The following is a 21,861-nucleotide window of genomic DNA, read 5'->3' as shown; positions in this document are numbered from 1 at the left end:
TGAGTTGTTCCCAGACCATTCTTCCTTGCTTTTCACTTGTATCAGTCAGCCATGCTTTATAACAATCTTCCAATCTCACCAACATACAACAGGAAGCATTTAGTTCTCACTCACAAATTTGTAGGGCACCTCTACTTCAACCTACAATGGCTAGGACAGCTCTGCTTCACACTATGGCCAGCTAGCCAGAGAATGTTATTGTCATGCCAATCGCAGAAGCACAAGAGGATGAAAAAAAAATGTGTGAAGCTTCCTAAATTCTAAGTTCAAAATTAGCACAATTTTGTTTCCAACCACATTTCATTGGCCAATGAAAGTCATGTGGATGAGCCACAGTCAAGAGTCGGGGAGGTACCCTCAGCCTCTCATGAAGCTGTGGAGATAGTGTAGATTCAGGGAGGGGTGAGAAATTGGGGCCAGTAATTCAATCTACAGCCTTATTTGCCATCATTTTTATTCTCTGCCAGTGAGATTGCTACCCAGGTCTCTGTGCATCCACTGAACTCATCCTAGTTTCTGTTTAACTCTCTTTCTCTTTTAACAAAATACCTAAAAATCTCTTTATAGCTTTATAAAGAGCATCAGAAACCTCAGGAACCAACTTACTTTGGTGGCACAGAGCTTTCCACATGTACTCTGAAACTCCCTTCTTGGGGATATTTCTACCTTTTGATTTAGCAGAAAAACCACCCCAAATTCATAATTTATTTCAGGAAGAGGGCTTTTTTTTTTTTTTTAACCAAAATGGAAGAGTGATGCTGTCTATATTCCCCAGAGGAATAGAAGCTGGTTTGTATTAGGGGCACTCTTATAGATGAGTAACGCTTCATATGCCTTATAGAAGCTGATATCTATTCCTCTGTATTTAAATGATCAAGTTTTGGAGGCATTAGCCAGGCCTTGAACCAATTATAAAAGTGGAGTTTTGCCATAGGCTAGCCCTAAGAAACAGAAATGGTTAGAGGGACAATATAATCAGAATAGAATGTGAATAAAACTTTATCCCTTTCTCTGGATTCTGAGAGTTCATAACCCAAAAACCAGATCTTCAAACTGAGAGAGATGAGCTAAGAGATATGAGATATAAGAAATATGCTTAAAAGCATATGTCGAGAATTAGGGATGTATTTCCCAGAAAAGGAAGATGATGAATGTGGTCAGAAGAGACAATTTCCTTCCTCTTTTCTAATCTTGGCTCCAGCGCCCCCAGCTGAACCTCTTCAATGTCTCGCAGGTTACAGATTTCACTGCTCCCATCAGCTTGGAGACAAACATGTGGCTCTTGATAGCTCTACTCCTTTGGGGTAAGTTGGGCTTATAGGGGGTGGCTCTAGCTTTGGGAAGTCAAGGTTTTGTCTTCCTTTGGTATGTTTGGCTAGAACTCGTGAGTATAGAGACAACTGTATCTGTGATTTCATGGTTTATTGGTGTTTATTATATCAAAAGGATGAGACAGAAACCCTGAAGTAACATTAAACCTGGAAGCCCCATACCAAAATAAAGCCTCATCAACAACAGCCTTTGGTGACTCAGTTCTGCTAATACCTGATTTGGGGGAAGGGAGATAGAAACTCAAGAGATCTAAGCTGACCTCTCAGAGTCTACATTAATGCTGTCTCCCCAGTTCTCCCTTCCTCAGCATCTCCCACTGACCAACCGATATCCCTATTCTCTGTTCTCTTGCAGTTCCAGCTGGGGGACAAGTGGGTGAGTGATCTCTAACTCGACTTCTCCTATGCCACTTTCCTACTTCTACATGATGGCTCCTATTAACTTGAAGAAGAGTGTATAGAGAGAGGATAGAAAGGAGAAAGATTTATAAATTATGTAAAATCTCCCATATTCAGAGTGTGATGTTGATAAAACCTTGACTTTTAAGGTTTCTTTCTAAGGCTTACTGAATGAGCCCTGACCTCTGAACTAAATGCCTAAATGTATTTACAATAGCAGGAATGGGCCAGAATTGCAAAAATCCAGAAGTAGTTCATCTGGGTTTTCCAACATCCCTTACACCAGTTGCTTTACAAGAAAGCTGAGTAATTTTATTCTCCTCAGAAAGAGCCAGGCAAGTACTGAAGACTTCAGAGGAAGGAGTTGAACCTCCATTTCCAATGCAGAAGCCAATGAAAATCTGTGCTTTACCCTCAGAGACAGGATAGTACAAAGGATAAGGAAACCAGCTCCAGTCAGTTTGCCCCACTTTACAACGTAAAAGCTTTATTGTTTATCAACAGGGAGATCTAAATCAGTAATTTAATCCTCAGGAGCCAAAATCCCCAAAATCCAGATGAGGATTTAATAACATGAACAGAGCTCTCTGAAGCAGGGTTTGAACAACTCTTAAAAGCTGGTTTCTGTTGGTTCCCATTTGCCTAGTTTTCAAGCTAACCTAAATATGCATTTTTTTCCCCTTATGCTATCCACAAAACCTTAACAATCACTCAGAGTCCTTCCTCTTACTTCACTTGGTCTATTTTATTATTATTATTTCCAAGCAGACACCACACAGGCAGTGATTACCTTGCAGCCTCCATGGACCAGTGTGTTCCAGAAGGAAAATATAACCTTATGGTGTGAGGGGCCCCGTCTGCCTAGGGACAACTCCACGCAGTGGTTTCACAACGGCACAGCCATTCAGACCTTGACCTCCAGATACAGCATCCTTTCTGCCAGTGTCAATGACAGTGGTGAATACAGGTGCCAGACAGGTCTCTCAGTGCCAAGTGACCCTGTACATCTGGAGATCCACAGAGGTAAGTATGGCATGGAGCAGAAGGGCTGGAAATCACAAGGTCTTCCTTTGTGGTTTCTCCTTTTTGGATGTCAGATGTGTGTGTCAATTTATCTGAGTACGAGTCTCAGCTCTATGTGCCTATCAGGGGAAATTAAGTCAATATACTTAAAACATCATATCAGAATCCAACAGTGGTGTACCAACAGCACCCCAACTGGGCCAGCTATGAGTAGGGTGTCTAGAGAAAGACTCAGATCCAAAGATGTTATCATTATTCAAAATGTATGTCTGCACATCAGAAATAATAATAATTCAGACAAACATGCAGTGATGAACAATAAAAAATCTTCTTCTCACCCCAAAACCCTAGTCCTACAGTCACCTTTCACAGAAACAAAACTGTAAATATATATAAACTTTTTTAAAAACTACAGTTGATAGAATACTCTGTATATATTATCCTACATCATACTTTTATCATTTAAAATATCTTGGAGGTCCATTTATATCAATAGATGTCTACTTATAAATGTCTACTGTATGGCTGGACCAGAATTAATTTAACCATTCTGCCTATTAGTAAGCTTCTAAGGTGTTTACATTCTTTTGCTTTTACAAGCAATGCTGCAGTAAACATTATTCATATAGTCTGGGGCACATTTCATGGTATATATGTAAGATGATATTCTGGACATGGAATTACTGTGAGATTTAAATGAATAGAAGCAAAACAAAAAACCACTACCCACTTAAATCTGTAAGCAGTTTCTATTTGTCAAGAGATGAAGACTGCAATATTCTTCAGGGCAAAATATTTCCTTATTCAGGACAAAATACCCAAATGTATTATTTGGTTATTCAGAAGTAATGAGCCCAAACTTCTTTGAAATTGATAATGCAAAAGTTAATCCATACTGGAGGCAGAATAACATTTATGCAGACTTGATTGCTTTTAGAGGAAATATGTTTAGGCTAAGGAAATGTTGAGAATGTCCAAAGAAAGGCTTAATGTTATTCATGTGTCTCTTAGGACTCTGGAAGTAAGTTCTTAGGATGGAGCTGACAGAGCAGCTCCTACAAGACACAGTGTAGTTCAAGCAAAAGAAATATTTCATGGTTCAAGTGACAAAAAATAGACTAGGACTGAGAAGAGGCCCCTTTCCTTGCCTCCGCACAGATTCTAGAGTACCTAGTGTTGGTGACTTACCGAGAACAGTATCTTCTTTGCATTACGTTTTAGTGTGAATTTTTATTGAAGTATAACTTACATACAACAAACCGTAAGTGTAAACCTCACTAAATTTTCACAAAGTATACAGCACACAGATCAAGAAATACAACATTCTCAGGACCCAGAAACTCCTTCTTGCCCATTTCTAGGTCACCCGTAACACTGACTTCTAACACCATGGGTTTTTGCCTATTTTTGAACTTCATATAAATGGCTACAGTAAGATACAGGTGGTACTCTTTTGCATCTGGTTTCTTTTTTCAACATTATAATTGTGAAATTCATACGTGTCGTGAAGTTAAAGTTCATTTGTTCTTATTACTGTGTAATGCTACATATTTTTTCTATTCTACTGATTCTTGAGTTGTTTTCAGTTTTCACCTCTTACAGTACTGCTGTGGACATTTTTTTAACATGTTCTTTGGTGCACATATGTATACATATCTGTTGGAAAATGCCTAGTGGTGGAATTGCTGCATCACAAAATAATCAGCTTTAGTAGATAGTGCCAAACAGTTTTTCAAAGCGGTTGTACCAATTTACACTTCCACAGAGTGTGAGAGTTCGCTTGCTCTCCGTCTTCATCAACACTAGGTATTTTCTGTATTTTCATTTTTGCCGTTCCGGTGGATGTGTAGTAATATCACGTTGCAGTTTTAATTTGCATTTCCCTGATGACCATAATGTTGACCATTTTTTATGTTTCTTACCTAGTTGGATATTCTCTTTTGTCAGGTAACTGATCAGGTCTTTTTGACAATTTTTCTACTGTCTGTCTTTTCCTTATTGACTTACAGGAATTCTTTATGTATTCTGGATATGAGTCCTTTTTCAAGTGTTATAAATATCTTCTCCCACTTTGTGCCATGCCTTTTCACTTTCATATTATGGTTTTTTTGGCTTTTTAAAAATATGATGAACAAAACTTCTTAATCTGACTACAGTCCAATACATCAAGCTTTTTGGTTGGTGCTTTCTATACCCAATTTAAAAATGTTTTGCCCCAGTTAGTCAGCAGTGGAGGGTTCAATTGCAGCTACACTGACTCTCAGTAACTTCAATTTAATCTGTGTATGCTGAGATCAAGAAAATATAGCTAGTTGGTGGACCCAAGTCCTAATCATATGACTTAGAATGAATGTCCCTTTCCCACTCCAAGGTCGTGAAGATGGGAGAATGGCTTTTGAATAGGAAATTAGCAATGTCTGCTAAAAGCTGCATCCCATGAGTTTTGATATATAATACATTATCATTTAAGGTTAAAATTTTTAAATTTTAATTGTTTTACTCATGAATTATTTAGAAGTGTTTTGGAGGGTGGCTTTTTGTTATTAATTTATAATTTTATGGCATTTTGGTCAGAATTTGTGTTAAATATGGTGTCAGTTCCTTGGTATTTGTTGAAAATTGCTTTGTGGCCTAGTACACACTCAATTTTTATAACTGTTACATGTGTGTTTGAAAAATACATGACTTTTCTCTTTCTAAGGTATAGCATTCCACAAAATCAAGCCTATTAATTGTGTCACTCAAATATTTTCTATCATTACTAGTGTTTTGATGGTTTCTGATGGCTCCTAGAGAAACTTGCCTGGTTCCTTTCACAACATGGTAGCTTACTTCTTCAAGGCCAGCAGGAGACTCTAGTCTGCTAAAACAGAGTCTTATATGATACAAGCATAAGAGTGACCTCTCATCACCCTTGTCATTGGCTAGAAGCAAGTCATGGGCTCCACCCACACTCAAAAGGATGATACAAGGAAGTGACTCATTGGGGTCATCTTAGAATTCTGCCTACCACATTGTGTAAACTGTCTTCGTTCCAACCAACTTGTGAGATCAGCAAAGGAAAGATAGGAAGGGGCTATGTGCACAGTTGCTGGTAAAGATTACTTTTCTTTCCACCAAAGCTAAAGATGTTTGAGGAGGCGGGCATAGGCTTCAGATGTAGCAGAGCTCTGAGGTTGGAATGTTGCAAGGACAAAAAAATAAGAAAATCCCCAGGGCCAAGCTTTGGGCTCCTTGTACCTCCTCCATTGTATACATACATTTTTGTCCACATTTTTCAGATTGGCTACTACTCCAGGTCTCTAGCAGAGTCTTCACTGAAGGAGAACCTCTGGCCTTGAGGTGTCATGGATGGAAGAATAAGCTGGTGTACAATGTGATTTTCTATCAAAATGGCAAAGCCTTGAAGTTTTTTCCTCGGAATTCTGAACTCACCATTCTGAAAACCAACATGAGTCACAATGGCATCTATCACTGCTCAGGCATGGGAAGGCATCACTACACATCAGCAGGAGTATCTGTTACTGTGAAAGGTATTGTATCTGAAAAGTCACAGAGCTAAAGTCATAAGGACCAGAGGGACCATCATAAATCATCTAAAATCCTCACTTTGATTTACAAGTGAAGAAACTGAGCTCTAGAAAGGTAAACTGCCTTTCTGAAGGCCACACAGTGACCAGTGGCTGGACTGGGACCAGAAGTGAATTCTTAGGGCCCAAGTCAATTGCTCTTTCCAATATACCACAATGCTTCTTCAATAATCACAGGAGCTAATGTCAAAGTCAGGCCATAGTGGAGATCCAGTTAATCAATTTTATTTTAGTTGTAAGGAATAGAGATTCGCTTTAGGTAGCTAAGAGAGTTACTAGAAAATAATGCAATGGAATCTCATGAAAGCACCACAGATGTAGAAACAAGGAAGATTTTAGGAACTGGTTATACTTTCCATCTATCTCTCAAGGACAATGTGATCTCTCTGGTCCCACTTCTTTCTAAGCATCTGCAAATTAGACAACTTCCTTTGTTCCAGTTTGCACATGGCCTTGTTCTGACTCTTCCACTCTTTCCTCTTAGTACTCGCAACGGGTAGCCACCTTTTTCTGTCTGAAAAAAAAGTTCATTCCTGAATAAAATTATTGTCCCGAATTACTTTTTGAATCAGGAACACAAGTAACGAGTTGCTGAACTGTCAAGTGTATGGGTCAGTGTTCGCTCCTGGTTGACCATTGCCAAAAGGTCATGATCATATAATAGATCGATCATGTGACCACTCAGGGAAGCATGGACCATGTAGGAGTATTTTCCTCAATAGGACTGAGCTAGCTGGCAACTGTTATTATGTCTATTAGGAAAGCTTAAGAATGTCTCTCTGCTGGAAGTGGGGAAAGTTATGCCTTATGATGCCTTCTCCAGGGGCAAGTTTTCCTAGGGGGAAAAAGGGGTCTCTTTTGTAAAAAGAACCTTGACACTAAACAGGCAACCCTGTCCCCCATCAACTTTCTCTTTAGAGCTATTCCCACCTCCAGTGCTGACAGCATCCTTGGCGCTCCCACTCCTCGAGGGGAATCTGGTCACCCTGAGCTGTGAAACAAAGTTACTCCCACAGAGGCCTGGTCTGCAGCTCTACTTCTCCTTCTACATGGGCAGCAAGACCCTGAAGCCCAGGAACACGTCCTCAGAATACCAGATATTCACTGCTAGGAGAGAAGATTCTGGGTTATACTGGTGTGAGGCAGCCACCGAAGATGGAAATGTCCTTAAGCGCAGCCCTGAGTTGGAGCTTAAAGTGCTTGGTGAGTGAGAACGATGGGGAGTGACTGGCACAGAAGAAGGGGCTCCCTTTTCTCCAGCTGGACTGAGGTTTGTTAAAGGGTTTCATGGCTCAGCCAGGGGGAGGAAGTCTTTTCAGGAGAAACCCATGAGCAGGCCTTTCTGTCCTTGATTCAGAACGTCACTATTCTCACAAACTTCATTAAATTTTCTTTCCTTTTGTTTCTTTTTTCTTTTCCTTTTCTTCCCCATTGCTTTCCTTCCTTTTGTCCTTCTGTCCTCCTTTTCTTCTCCTTCCTTCTTTTCTTTTCTCCCTCCCTCCTGTCTCCCTGCCACCTCCCTGCCCTCCCTGTGTCTTCTCTCTCTCCCTCTGCTTCCCTCCCTTCCTCTCCCTCACCAACGATCTCATCAATAATATACTGAGTTCCTCATATCTGTTGTCATAGATCTGGCCATATAAAGACACTGGGGTGCAGTTTTTGCTTCGAGGAATTCACATGGTGGATTTATAAGGGTGATTTTGTAAACTGCACATAACTACCTGCCCAAGTGTCTATATCCAACTGAGGTGGGGGGATTGTGAACTCCAGAAAAACAATGCTTTGGGGAAAAATGTTAATCTTCATTTCAAACATTAAAATGCATAGAGATTGTAGTTGTCTCTGAAACTAGGGAGTAAATCTACTGACAGAGCCCTAGCAGTTAAACTATTCCTGGAAATCTGCTCCCTGTCTGTCCACCACACAGCCCAGCTGGAGCTACCTCCAGTTCCTTTCTGCTCCCTGACATTACCAGTGCCTCCTTGGGGACAGGCACATCAGGTCTCAGCCAACCTTCTCTTCCAAACATAACTCAGCCAGATCCCTCTGGTTTCTAAATAGTACCTCTTCTCTCTGTCTTTTTCTGTTTCAGGCCTCCAATCATCCACTCCTGACTGGTTTAAAATCCTTTTCTATCTGACAGTGGGAGTAATGTTTTTAGTGGACACTGTTCTCTGTATGACAATACATAAAAAGCTGCAAAGAAAGAAAAAGTGGAATTTAGCAATCTCTTTGAATGCTGATCATGGGAAGAAGGTAACTTCCTGCCTTCAAAAAGACAGACACCTAGAAGAAGAGCTAAAGTGTCAGGAAAAAGAAGAAGAAAAGCTGCAAGAAAGGACACACCGAAAGAAGCCGAAGGAGGAAGAGCGGCAGCAGCTTACTGTGTAGCCGTGGATCTGCTCGGTCCCCTGCCCCTTCCTCTCTGTGTGAGCACCAGAGCACAACAGCCAAAGACATCAGAACTGTGGGTCTCATGGCGTGTAACCCAAATAAAGCAAAAAAAAAAAAAAAAAAAAAGGGCTGACTTCGACAGAAATAAATTTGGAAATTTGGTAATTAGAGATGATTTGAAATGATGCCTACTCTAAAGAAATCTTTAAACACTTGGAAGTCAAGTGTAGCCTGATTATCCTATTAGGTAGTTTGAAAAATAGTATATTTCTGAGAATAGGATAAAAATGTGAACGTGGGCCGGGCGCGGTGGCTCACGCCTGTAATCCTAGCACTCTGGGAGGCCGAGGCGGGCGGATTGTTTGAGCTCAGGAGTTCGAAACCAGCCTGACCAAGAGCAAGACCCCGTCTCTACTAAAAATACAAAGAAATTAATTGGACAACTAAAAATATATAGAAAAAACTAGCCGGGCATGGTGGCGCATGCCTGTAGTCCCAGCTACTCAGGAGGCTGAGGCAGGAGGATCACTTGAGCCCAGGAGTGTGAGGTTGCTGTGAGCTAGGCTGACGCCACAGCACTCACTCTAGCCCAGGCAAAAGAGTGAGACTGTCTCAAAAAAAAAAAAAAAATGTGAATGTGTACAAGAAATTAAGACCAAGAAACAGAGAAAGAATGAGAAAGAGAGGGAGAAAGAGAAAGAGCGACACAGAGACAGGAGTGGGTGGATTTCAGGGGGACAAGAGGGAATTTCGCAGACTAAAAAGAAGGAAATAGAATTTACAAATGACTTCTGGGGGACTGTTTGAATCAGAGAGCTCACACCTCTGTGTGTTCAGGGTAGTCCTTTTCTTTTTTAGTTTACTAACAGAGAATGTTTCCATACATGTTATAGGGATACAAGGGAGGCACTCATGGTGGGAAATGGGTGCATTGTTCATGCCCTTTCATTTGAGACTTTCTCATAACCTCTCTATTTCCAGAGACAACACAGGCCTTGCCAGTGCCAGTCCCTTGCCACGTAGGAAGGAAGAATGTATCTGCTGCTTTCCCTAATAAATAAACCCAGATATCCAAGCATGATACTGCAAGGGGAAACTTCAAGTGGGAAGAAGCGGTGATAGTATAAAGTCCCAGCTCTTGCCTCTAGAGCTTTACTTTACCCTTCTGATTTTCTGGGTGATTACTCACTAGCTTCAAGAAACACTGCTCTCCCACTTGGGCTATAGTTCGGAGACAAAATGTTTTCCTACTACTCTACAACATAGCTGAGATAAAAAGTGAAATATGTGCCTAAGACTTTACTAAAAGCTTTGAAAAGAACGAAAAGAGTATAGCACACAAAACACATGCTTTTAGATTATTTGATTGACAAAATGTAGCTTATCTTCCAAACAAGGATGCATCCCTGCCCAGTCCCCATCCTGGCTTCCCATGGCAGAGCTCACCTTCAACACCAAGCACCTATCTAGGAGGACCCTCAAGCCACTTGGGACCGGAAGTAGATGCAACAGCTCCTGAGCCCACTGCTTTCCTGTCTGTGGACAATGAACGTGTTCTGCCCTTCACCTTCAGAAAAAAGTGCAATAATTATCATCTCAACAGAAGCACAGCATCTCCAACATTTGTGTTAAAAGAAATGGTCACATATATTAGCAGGAGTTTCGCTGATTGCACATAATTTTCTTATGAACTGGGAAAGCAAGAAAATGAGAATTATAGGGAATGAATCCCATAGGAAAGTGGGACAAAGACCCCCTATAGAGGACTCTAGCTTGAGGAGTTGGAAACTGAAGCAGGAAGTGACATTCATATTCAGAAGAGAGAGCTCTGCTTACCGTCACAGGGCAGACAGAATTTCTGGGAAATGGAACCCTAGGAGTAGAAGGTGGGAGGCCTCACAGATCTAGACAAAGCGCTATGACCTGCTGTGAAACTAGAATATGGCCAGCCATTGCTAAAGCATCACAAAGTGCTTCCTCCTTCCCAATCAGCCCTTTCATGCTTCCTCTTCAGATTTTGCTATGCCCATATCTTTGTCACAATTACTTCTGGTGTGTACTTTAGTGCTTAAATAATTGACTTGATTAAGCCAATTTCTTCTTCGAACAATTTGCATTCCAGTCTACCTTTATTTCTGGCTTATAGCTGTACCAGGGACAGGTTCTTAGAGCCCCCATATTGGGGCCTACCTGCCTGTTACCCAAGCCTCAGGGCTGGGCTGGTCAAAGCCTGGCTCCATTTCATACCTGCTCCCTGGCACTTATCCCTATCTAAGGGCTCACTCCTCTTTATTTTTACTCCAGCCCGTACTGGAAAGACACAAAAATCACTTGACCCTGTTGGAAAGAGAGGCCCAAAGGACCCTGAATCCCTTCCTTTGCTCACCATCCCCCACCTTTGGGGAAAGCCCATATATGTGGGTGGGGAGGGAGGGCTGGTGTCTGTTAACTCCATCTGGGGACAAGGAAACCATCAGAAGGAAAGTAAAAGTCTCTCTAGGTCTGTTCTAGAGACAAACAGGCACTCACAGGGAAACTTTACCTCAGTATCGTTTTTGCAATAACTAAATCCACTTTGTTTTAGACACAAGTGCACTGATCAATTTAGATTCTTCACATCAGTTTTTCAGTTTGAGGAGAGGAGCAAAGCTGAAAAAAATCAAAGAGATGGTTGCTTACCCCAGCCTTTGGAGTAGGAGTCTCGGCGTTATCACTAGGGAAGAGCCATTCTGTTTCTTGTGGCCTGTGTACCACCAATGGTCAGTCCCACATCTCCTCTGCATACCCCAGAGGTCACCTGTAGGCAGTTCTCCCAAATGTCTCAGATTCTCTTGGGGACCCTCTGCTGCACCAGCTGGCATCCAGGGCATGCCAAAAGTCCCAACAAGGCAACAGATGTCCCCCCATCTCAGGATCTGCCCCCACCTTTCCTCCTAACCACTAGGGAAACTAAGTCACAATATAATCCAGTAGGGATTTGATGAGAAAAGAAAAGGACTATAACCCAACAGAGCTACAAAACCTAGCCTATATTTACCCACAGGAGCTTGGAGATGTACACAGGACTAGATTCTAGGGGTACTCAATCAAGGGGGCCAGAAAATAAAGTTGGATAGAGAAAAGTTTATTGACTTGAGAGTTCTCTCCTGAGATACAAGATTTAGCACCATGGCAAAAACCCTAGGAGTTGGTGCCAACTCATTACTAAGATGGTTCCTAGAAGAGTGGAAAAAGTTATGGCCAATACTGAGTGAAGCTGAAATGCTAGTATGATCCTGGAAGACAATGAAGAAAGGGATTAAAAGGCTTAGGGAAGTGGGCATGCTCCCATGAGTATACTTTGTATGGCCAGAAGATCCGCCAGATGATTATGTTTCATGGAAGGGTCTAAAAGAAATACCATTTACCAAGGCAGTAAGGAACATATTGGTGAGAAGGGCATAAGAATTTCTAAAACATTCAATGGTGGCACTCCTATAGCAAGGGCCGATGGTAGAAGGGGAAGTCACAGAATTTGGCTCACTGATAACAATGGGGGTAATAAGATTCTAAACCAATAGAGGCCAGATGCTAATGCTTAACCATCAGAAACCAGGAAATCTCAGTCAGCATAATGACCAGCAAGGTTGGAGTGACATCCAGGAAAGCCTGACCTCCAAAATTATGGAAATGATTACTAGAACATGGAATCCCCATGAGCACAAACAGATTGGCACTCAACAAGAATACTACTGAGTTTATACCAGCAGAAGAAATCAAGAATGGATGACATTGAGGTTAAGGTCAGTTTTCAGACCCAGAACCTATTAACTGAAGAGGTAGCTGGGTGCCCAGGATAAAGGACCCTGAAATACCATGGCAAGTACACAAAGTCATTTAATTCATATAACTCTGCACCGGAGAAAAGGGACTACCCAAACATTTTGTGGAATATTGGATGCAGGGTTTGAGTTGACACTGATACTTGAGAACCAAAGCATCAAATAGTCTTCTTGTTAGAGTGGGGGCCTTTGAGGTCCAAATAATAAGTAGAGTCCTGGCCAAAGTCTGGCTTGCAGTGGGTCCACTCAGTAGTCATTTCCCTGGTCTCTGAACTTATGCTTGGGATTGAAGTACTTGGCAGTTGGCATAACTACCACATTGAGCCCTTAATATGAGGGATAATAGCTATCATAGTGGGGAAGGCCAAGTGGAAGCATCTGAAACTATCCCTCAGCCCTAAACCAAGAAAGCAAATCAAAACCAATATTGTATTACTGGGGTTGATGGCAGAGATGAATGATATTTCTAAAGATCTAAAGCAGTGCTGTTGGGCCAGATGCGGTAGCTCATACCTGTAATCCTAGGAGTTTTGGAGGCCAAGGTGGGAGGATCACTTAAGCCCTGGAGTTAGAGACCTGCCTGAGCAACAAAATAATTTCTCCATCTCTACAAAAAAATTCTTTTTAAGTTTTAGAAGTTAAAAATAACAATAAAGCAGTGCTGTCCAACAGAACTTTCTGCAATGATGGAAATATTCTATATCTGTACTGTCCGATATAGTAGCCATGAGCCATATGTGGTTATTGAACACTTGAAATGTGGCCAGTGTGATTGAGAAACTGAATTTTAAATTTTATTTCATTAATTTGAATTTAAATAGCCACATGTGGCTAGTGACTACCATACTGAACAATGCAAATCTAAAGGATGTAGCAGGATAGAAGTGGGTCCCCATAATGCCTCCTCTATATAATTCCAGTCTGGCCCCTGCAGGAGCCAAATGGATCCTGGAGATGACTGCATGCTCAACTGAGTAGCAGCCCCAGTCATAAATTGTCATGCCAGATGTGGTAGCTTTATCAGAGCAAATTAACATGGCCTCAGGTACATGGTATGTTACCATTGATTTAGTGGATGATCAGCCAGGGGGAGGAAGTCTTTTCAGGAGAAACCCATGAGCAGGCCTTTCTGTCCTTGATTCAGAACGTCACTATTCTCACAAACTTCATTAAATTTTCTTTCCTTTTGTTTCTTTTTTCTTTTCCTTTTCTTCCCCATTGCTTTCCTTCCTTTTGTCCTTCTGTCCTCCTTTTCTTCTCCTTCCTTCTTTTCTTTTCTCCCTCCCTCCTGTTTGCATTCACAAGAAACAGACAATAACATACCATATACAGTTTTGCCTCAGAGCTATGATTGCATTATGTTAATTAGGCCAGATGAGTTAAAAAAGGCCAGAACACTGGAGGCTTTGGTGCTCCACATGGTGGAAGATAAACGGCAAAAATTCAGGGAATTTCCATAAATTGCTTATGAGTCAAGTAGTCAGGGACATGCCAGGACTTCACTTCAAAGTAAAAACCACATTATTGCATCCCACGCCTCCTACCCCAATGAAGAAATCACAACATTTAGTGCGTACTGTGGTTTGAATGTGTCCCCCAAAGTTAATGTGTTGGAAACTTGATCCCTGAAGCGGCAGTGTTAAGAGGTAAGGCCTGATGGGAAGGTTTTGGGTTATGGAGGCAATGCCCTTATGAATGGATTAATGCCATTATGTTGGAGGTGGGTTCCTTATAAAAGGAAGAGTTCAACCCCCTCTTACTCTTTCATCCTCTTTTTGCCCTTCCGCCATGGGATGACAAAGCAAGAAGGCCTTTTCCAGATGCTGGTCCCTTGATCTTGGACTTTCTGGCCTCCAGAGTCAATAAGTTTCTGTTCATTATAAAGTCAATAAGTTTCTGTTCATTATAAATTGCCTAGTCTCAGGTATTCTGTTATAGCAGCACAAAATGGACTAAAACAGTAGGACTTTTCAGGTTTTAGAAGCAGAATATTCCACGTCTAAGGATCCTTCTTTGGCCCATATACCAGAAACACTGAAAGGCTGCCAGCTTTGAATAGGACCTGGAACAGGAAAGAGCTCTGTGGTAGGTTGAAGCTGGCATGCAAGAAGCCATACCACTCAGGCCATACAATCCAGCAAACCCTACAGCATTGGAAGTATTAATTGTGAGGAAAGATATTGTCTAGAATTGTCTAGACAGCAAGCCCCTTCTGGAGAACCACAATGCAAGCCCCTGTGATCCTGGAGCAAGGCTATACCATCTGTGACAGAGAATTATATGCATTTTGAAAAACAACTCTTGGTATGGTACTGGGTCCTGGTAAAGACAATACCATTTTTTTTTTAAATTTTGATTACTAAGTGACATTGAGGACAGAAACGCCCATCATGAACTAGGTACAGTCAGATTCACTAAGTCATAAGGTCAGCATGGCCCAGCAAAAATTTATCATAAATAGTATTTCTGGATCAAGCAAGAGGAGAGGGCACAAGCAAGCTGTATAGGCAGGTAGCCCAGATACCATGGCACCTACTAACGGCTGTGGCTACAGGGGGCTCCCTTATGACCAGCTGAAGGAGGAGAAAAAAGCTTGAGATGGATGGGTCAACTCAGTATGAGGCCGCGAATTGAAAATTGACAGCAAATCAAGGGGGACTTTTAAAGACAGGGGTGAAGAAAATCATCCCAGTGGTCAGTGTTTCAGGTAGTGAACCTAGCCATCCACTGTGTGGGTAAAGAGAAATGACCTGAGGATAAAATATATACACACTCAGAAGGAGGGGCAAATGCCCTGGCTGGCTGACCCAGGGACCTAGGAGGTAAAAGGGATTGGAAGGTTAAGGACAAGGAAGTCTGGGGTAGAAGCATGTAGGGGGACATATGAGAGTGGGCATGAAGTATGAAGGTCTTTACATATCACATGTTAACCAGAGAACATTTCCCAAGAAAGAGACACAAAGCAACAAGGAAGACAAAATGACCTGGCCAGTTGATATCAGTCAGCTCGTCATCAGCCACCCTAATGCTAAAATAACAGAAAATTAAATGGAGCAGCCACAGTGGCAAGAGATAGAGACTGTATGTGGGCCCAACAGCATGGACTCCCACTTACCAAGACTCATCTAGCTACTGACTCCAGTAAACGTCCAACCTACCAGTAACAGAGACCAACACTGAGGCTCCGATATGGCACTATACCTTGAGAACACTAGTGGTCACTTGGTATCAAGTTGACTATATTAGGCCCATTCTAGCCTGGAAGGGGCATGAGGATTTTTTTCTCACAGGAATCAACATGTATTCCAGATATGGGTTTGCTTTTCCTGCTCACATGGCCTTAGACAGCATTGCTATCTAGGGGCTTCTAGAATGCCTGATTCTCAGGCATGAAATCCTATGCCACCTAGTATTTAACCAGGCTACTCACTTCATATGGAAGAAAGTGCAGTAGTGGACCATGACCTTGGGATCCACAGGTCAAATCAAATACCATACCATCTGGAAGCTGTCAGCCTAGCAGAGAGTTGGGATAGCATACGGAAGGCACAACTAAAAGGTAGGGCTGAGGTGTCATTCTCCAGGATACTATACATACACTGTGTCCCCAATAGGAAGAAGTCTCAAAACCAAGGAGTAGTTAGAATTCCCACTTACTATTGCTGTAATGACCCACTAAGGGGTTTGTGCTTCCCATCCCTGTAACCCTGGGCTCTGCAGGGTTAGAGGTCCTAGTTCCCAATGGGGGCACATTTTGATCAAGGGACATAGCATAAGTCCCACTGAATTACAACCCACAGCTGACACCTGGATACTTTGGGCTACTTATTTCCAGGAACCAGTAGGCAAGAAGAGGAGCCAGTATCATAACAGGCTTAACTGATCCTAATCACAGGAGGAGATGGGCGGCTGTTACACAATGGGAGGAGAGAAGACTATGTATGGAACCCCAGTAATCCACATGGGGGCCTCATATTACTTCCTTTCCCAATTACAACTTTAAACAGACAGGTGCAGCAAATGCAGACTTAGAAGGGCTCAGCGACCATGTACTCAGGCCCGTCAAAAATGAGGGTCTGTGTCATGCCACCAGGTCAGTCTCTGAGGCAATACGTAACAATTGTGCCCCTGAGTCCAAGCACAGCAGTGGGACCTGTAGTTTATCCCACTAACTTCACTCTTCTTTATTTTCCATCAGGAAGAAAAGCACAGTGAAATTCTGGAAGAGGAACTTCCCAAACAAGTGTTCATCACTAATAAACATCTTGCATCCCAAATAGTCTCAGCATCTGCTTCCAGCGAGTCCAACCTGAGACAGTTTTATATACACAGCAACGATTTATATAAAGTCTTTGGAGATCTTATAAGACCCCTTTGTTCAAATACTTCTAGAGACACATTTATTTTAACAGAGAACAGAATAAGTTGGTAACAGTAAAAAATATGCATACAAGGGTATCCTTTGATACAGGATAACAAGCTTGATATGCCAGGGAATTTTCTTAGTTTAAAACCTCTTCAAATAAGGGTTTTTAAGCTGGTTTATGACACAAAATGTTCTCTCCCCTCTAGTTGGATAAGAGAGGGAACATCTTTTATTTGTTTCTGCTTGTACTTTGTGAATTATGAAGACTTTCATTTTAAGGTCAGAATTTGAAATTTCACTAGTCATCATTCAAAACAAAATGCAAGCCTACTAATTTTACTGGTGGAAACCAAGAAAGGGATTGATTGGATTTTACTCAATAATGGTGAAATAAGGACCATACAGCATGTATTCCGCAGAGTCAGTACTGTCACTCCCTATTGTCATGTCTATGAATGCCTCACTCACTGATTTAGGAGTCCTGGAGTATACATGAACCCACGGGGATAAAGATGTTTAAGGGTACATTGGCAGCAATATTTTAAGGGAATCAAACTTTCTGTTGTCGACTTCCATGTGCACTCTTGCATAATACTGACCTACCCGAGAACATGCCTGCTTAAGTGTTTGAAGCTGGTTCTCCTTTCCCTCTACTCTTTCCCACTTACCCTACTAATTTACCGAAGAAAGGCACAGCTCTAACCCATCCCAAATAATGATATGTTGCCCTGGGAATAAAATCTCTTTAATGGTACCAAAGAGACAAAGACACCATAAACCAGAGTTTATACAAGTTCTCATGTCTTTCCCTGTCTTTCCATATCTTATGGGGGTTAGGGGCAAAGCTGTTAGAAAGGTATTAGAAATGCGTGTGCTGGCCCATGTTGAGATGTTCTGAACGCCAGTGTATTATAGAGAGGTAGGACAGAATTTACGACCGTTTTCTCTCAAGATCTTGCTTCTTTCTTACTCTATTAAAAAGTGTTTGGCTCCTGAGGGAGAGTTTCACGAGGGCAAAACAAAGAGAGTGTAAGAAATATTGCTAACAACTGCATTTTATTTCATCTAGGTAACAAATTTACGCACAACTCTACGCCTGCTCTATTCATGTGTGAGTTAGGCTGTATCAGGATAGGCTGGGTTATGTTAAGGTAACAAACAACTCCAAAATCTCAGCGTCTTAAAACAACAAAGGTTTGTTATTTGTTCCTGTTATACCAGTCAGTTGAGAGAGCTGATGAAAGTGCCACTATCTGGATCACAGCCAGTTGTTGTGTCAGAGTGAAGGAGAGTTTTGGAGTATCTCAAACCAGGTATTAAATGTCTCACCCCAGAATTGACACACAATACTTCCAACTCATTGGTCAGACCAAGTTACATAGCTCCACCCAACCACAAAAAGGTTGGAAAATCCTACAAAAAGCATAATGCAAGAAGCTGGAAATATTGTGTGAACAACATTAATGCTATCTCAAAGAGTATTTAAGATATGTAAAATCATGCTGGAAAATATCAACTGGCTTCAAAGAACAGTCTCCCTGCATTTTCACCATTCTCAGTAAAGGGCAAGCGTGGTTATCTCAATCACCCATGACTCCGTCTATTTCTCAGTTGCATAATCTGCATGATTTCAAAAAGAAGATGAAAAGTCCTTTTACTTCTGATAGAGCAACACTATATCTTCAAGAAAAAGAAATGCATTGAAGGTAAGTCAGTGTTTTATATTTTCTCGAACAATTTAGAAAAACTGTTTCATTAATTTTTGAGAAAAAAGTACTGGATACTGTAAATCCATATTCGTATTTTTACTTGTTTGCAAATCTACTTGCTGTCTCTCACCAATCATTTCTCTCTGTTCCTATCAGGATGTGTCGGTAGATTCTGTTGTAAATAACCTACGTAACAACCGTCAATAAATACGCCTTTTTCAGCTCGGCACCGAAGTGGTCTCTAGAATCGAGCTGAGGGAGCCTCGGAACCCGGTGGAGGTGTCCTGAGCCAAGCGGGTCCCGCGGCGGGCCGTTGGCGCCATCCTGTGGCTACCTGTGCACATTGCAGCCCTCGCCCGCCGCTGGGGGCCACAGCTGCCATTGCACCGGACCCAGCTGATGCGAAAGGTGACCGGTGCTTGCTTTTCCGCAACTTCGCTCCCAAACCCTGTGAGAAATTTTTGCTTTCCAAGAGCCTGCAGGAACGAGAAACTAGCTCTAGAGTGGGTCGGCGGCAACGGCAGCAGGCCGATGGTCCGATTCCCCCGGTAGGGGGAGAAGCACCCAACTCATGGGCGGCCCCTCAAAATCCCCACGTAATTGTTTACTCGGGGCCAGCTGGTGTGAGAACCCAGCGGCAGGAGGGAAGGATCGCGGGAGGCCGTAGTGTACGTGGACCCGCGACCTCCCCAGGCGCGTGGCTGAGTAGCACTCCTGGCTAGGCGCCCCCGCCCGCTGTCCGGGCCCAGCCCGCCGGTGCAGGCCGCAGCCGCCGCCGCGTGGCGCAGGGGCTGCTGGGGGCGCCGCGCGGCCTCCGCGAAGCCGAGCCCTGAGAAACCGCAAGCCTCAGGAAGGGGAGGAGGGCTCTGGCCTCCGGGCGAGCGCCCCAGCTTCTCCGCCTGCTGCGAGAGACCCAAGAAAAAAGCAGCGGGAGGAGGTGGCGGCAGGGAGGGAGCGGGTGGAGAGTTCGAGACGGCCGCCCGCCTCCCAGTTTAGCACAGACGCCCTCCCTGCTGGTTCCATCACCATCAGAGCCAGGAAGGAACCCGGGTGGGCAGAATCAGCAAGCCAGCGGGCGGAAGGGCCCCAGGCTCCTCAAGGGCTACCGCAGAATGGATTTGGGAACTGCGGGGCTTGCCCACAAGGTCCACGGCTTGTCCTATTCCTGATGACAAGTTTCCAGGGCTGAGGAGGCCCGGAAGGGATCTGATGCAGCCAGCAGAGAGGAGAGTGCATCGGCTTGGGGTGTGGGGTGCCTTTCTTCGTCCCCAGACTCGGCAGAGGCAATACTAGGGCATCTTGGACCTACCAAGGCTTCTCCTGTGAGGGTCTGGGGCCTATCCTGTAATCCCCAGGGCTTCCAAACCTAAGCACAACCCCCCAGGTGGAGAGGTACGGAGCAGAACAGGCAACTGGTTGAGAGGGTGGGTCAGATAGGGATCGTTCCTCACCTTCCAGGCTCAGTATGGAGAACCCTAAACGCATTCTAGGACCACGGGAGCTTCTCCTATAGAATCCAGGCCCATTTCAGAACATAAGAGGTTCCTAGCCTAAGAACGAATCCCTGAAGTGGACCGACCCGTTTGGAGTAAAACAGGAATCATTGAGTCCATTCTGGGTCTTGGCTAAGTGCCTTCAGGATTTAGGAATTTTCCCCTAGGAGGACCTAAGGAGTAGCCACACCTGCCCAACGATTCCAGGTCGGACAACCAGACAGAATGGAGGCATAGCTGACAGCCGGCTGAGAGGGAGCTGACAGTCCTCATTGCCACCAGGCTTAGCTGGAGACAGACAACACCCCCTCCCACCACCACTACCACCACCCTGGGACTGTAGAAGGGACAACAGGAGAAACAAGGAAACCAGTTAGGAGTCCAGGTGGAGATATTGCTAGCTTGGACTAGCATGGTAGCTGTGAAGCTATTGAGAAGTGGTCACATTTGGAATATGTATTGTGGGAGGTGTCAACAAAGCTTTCTTAGTGATTAGATGTAGAGAATGTGAGAAAGAGAATAATGAGGAACAATGTCTAGATTTTGAGCCGGAGCAATAAACATTTCATTGACTGAACTGGGAAAGAACAAGATGGTGGAGCAGGGGGACAGGGGTAGCAGGAAGCAAAAGTTTTGTTATTGGACATATTGTTTAAGATTCCTGTTAGACATTTAAGTATAACTATTGAAAAAGCAATGGATATATGATTTGAGCCCAGGGAAGAATCCTGGACTGGAGATAAAAATTTGACAATCATCATATAAATGTGGCGTTTAGAGCCATGGGACTAGAAGAGACAATAGACATAAAGAAACAGAAAAGGGTCTAAGGCTGAGCCTTGAGGCATGCCAAATTTTAGAGGTTGTGTAGAAGAGGTGGCAGGGAAGGATACTGATAAGGAGTAGCCAGTGAGGAAGAAGGAAAACAGAGAAGAAAATGTCTCAAGAAAGAAAGACTGAACAACTATGTCAAATTCTTCTGAGAAGACTTGGATCTGGTGGAGAGGAATTGCATTAAATCTATAATTTGGGGGGGATGGATATCATTACAACACTGACTTCTCCAGTCCGTGAACAAGGTATAACTTTCCATTTGTTTATTTATTTACATCATTGTTAATGTGTCAAAACAGTGGTTATAATTTTCCCTCTACAAGTGTTATTAGATTTATTAATATTCCTAGATCTGTCATTTTTGTGTTATTGCAAATGATATTGTTACAATCTTAAGAAGTGATTATTACCAGTCTCATAGCTATAATAGTATAAAAACTGAAAGACTTTAAAGATTTATATACTAAGCTTGGCAATGGAAAACAGTCAAAAAAAAAAAAAAAACTAGGAAGATGAATCTCCAGGCCTCCATAAGGTCTTTCAAGTATAGAATTCTTTGCTAATGCACACTGGTGGTAAAATGGGAGCCAATAAAATTGTTTGCTGTCCTCCTTTTATTCCCCATTTCTTGGTTTGTTTCTAAATGTGTGGTCAAAACTTCCAAAGAGTAAGAAGCTCATCTTCTTGCCTTCCCCCTTCATCTGCATATCACACTAAGCACATACTCCTCTTCAACACTTAGACTTACGGAAGATAAAAAAGAATAAATTGTGGAGAGGGAGCATACATTAAAGGTAAAGATTCCTAGATGTGATATGGGAATTAAGAAAGAAAGAAAACCTCTAAGAAAGACTAGAAATAACTGGTTCGATTATAGAGAAATAAAGATAATTCTCTGAGA

General features: G+C 42.7%; 1 protein-coding gene across 1 annotated transcript; it reads left to right on the top strand.

Annotated features, from left to right (window-relative positions):
- Positions 1-1,224: 1,224 nt before the first annotated feature.
- LOC105821782 (high affinity immunoglobulin gamma Fc receptor I-like) lies at positions 1,225-8,787 on the top strand. The gene is made up of 6 exons (XM_012658551.1): positions 1,225-1,304; positions 1,687-1,707; positions 2,499-2,753; positions 6,035-6,286; positions 7,262-7,546; positions 8,436-8,787. Exons 1-6 carry the CDS (start codon positions 1,274-1,276, stop codon positions 8,732-8,734), a joined length of 1,143 nt encoding a protein of 380 aa, XP_012514005.1. The 5' UTR covers positions 1,225-1,273; the 3' UTR covers positions 8,735-8,787.
- Positions 8,788-21,861: the final 13,074 nt, after the last annotated feature.

Source organism: Propithecus coquereli, unplaced genomic scaffold, assembly GCF_000956105.1.
Source record: "Propithecus coquereli isolate 6110/MARCELLA unplaced genomic scaffold, Pcoq_1.0 Scaffold59, whole genome shotgun sequence".
Classification (NCBI taxonomy): Eukaryota; Metazoa; Chordata; class Mammalia; order Primates; family Indriidae; genus Propithecus; species Propithecus coquereli.
Note: the sequence above shows the minus strand (reverse complement) of the source record. Positions and strands in the feature narration are given on the sequence as shown.

Coding starts and splice junctions, on each gene's coding strand:
- LOC105821782 (XM_012658551.1), top strand. CDS start 1,274: ATGTGGCTCTTGATAGCTCTACTCCTTTGGG. Junction 1,708..2,498: donor TCCAGCTGGGGGACAAGTGG/GTGAGTGATCTC, acceptor ATTTCCAAGCAG/ACACCACACAGGCAGTGATT. Junction 6,287..7,261: donor AGTATCTGTTACTGTGAAAG/GTATTGTATCTG, acceptor CTTTCTCTTTAG/AGCTATTCCCACCTCCAGTG.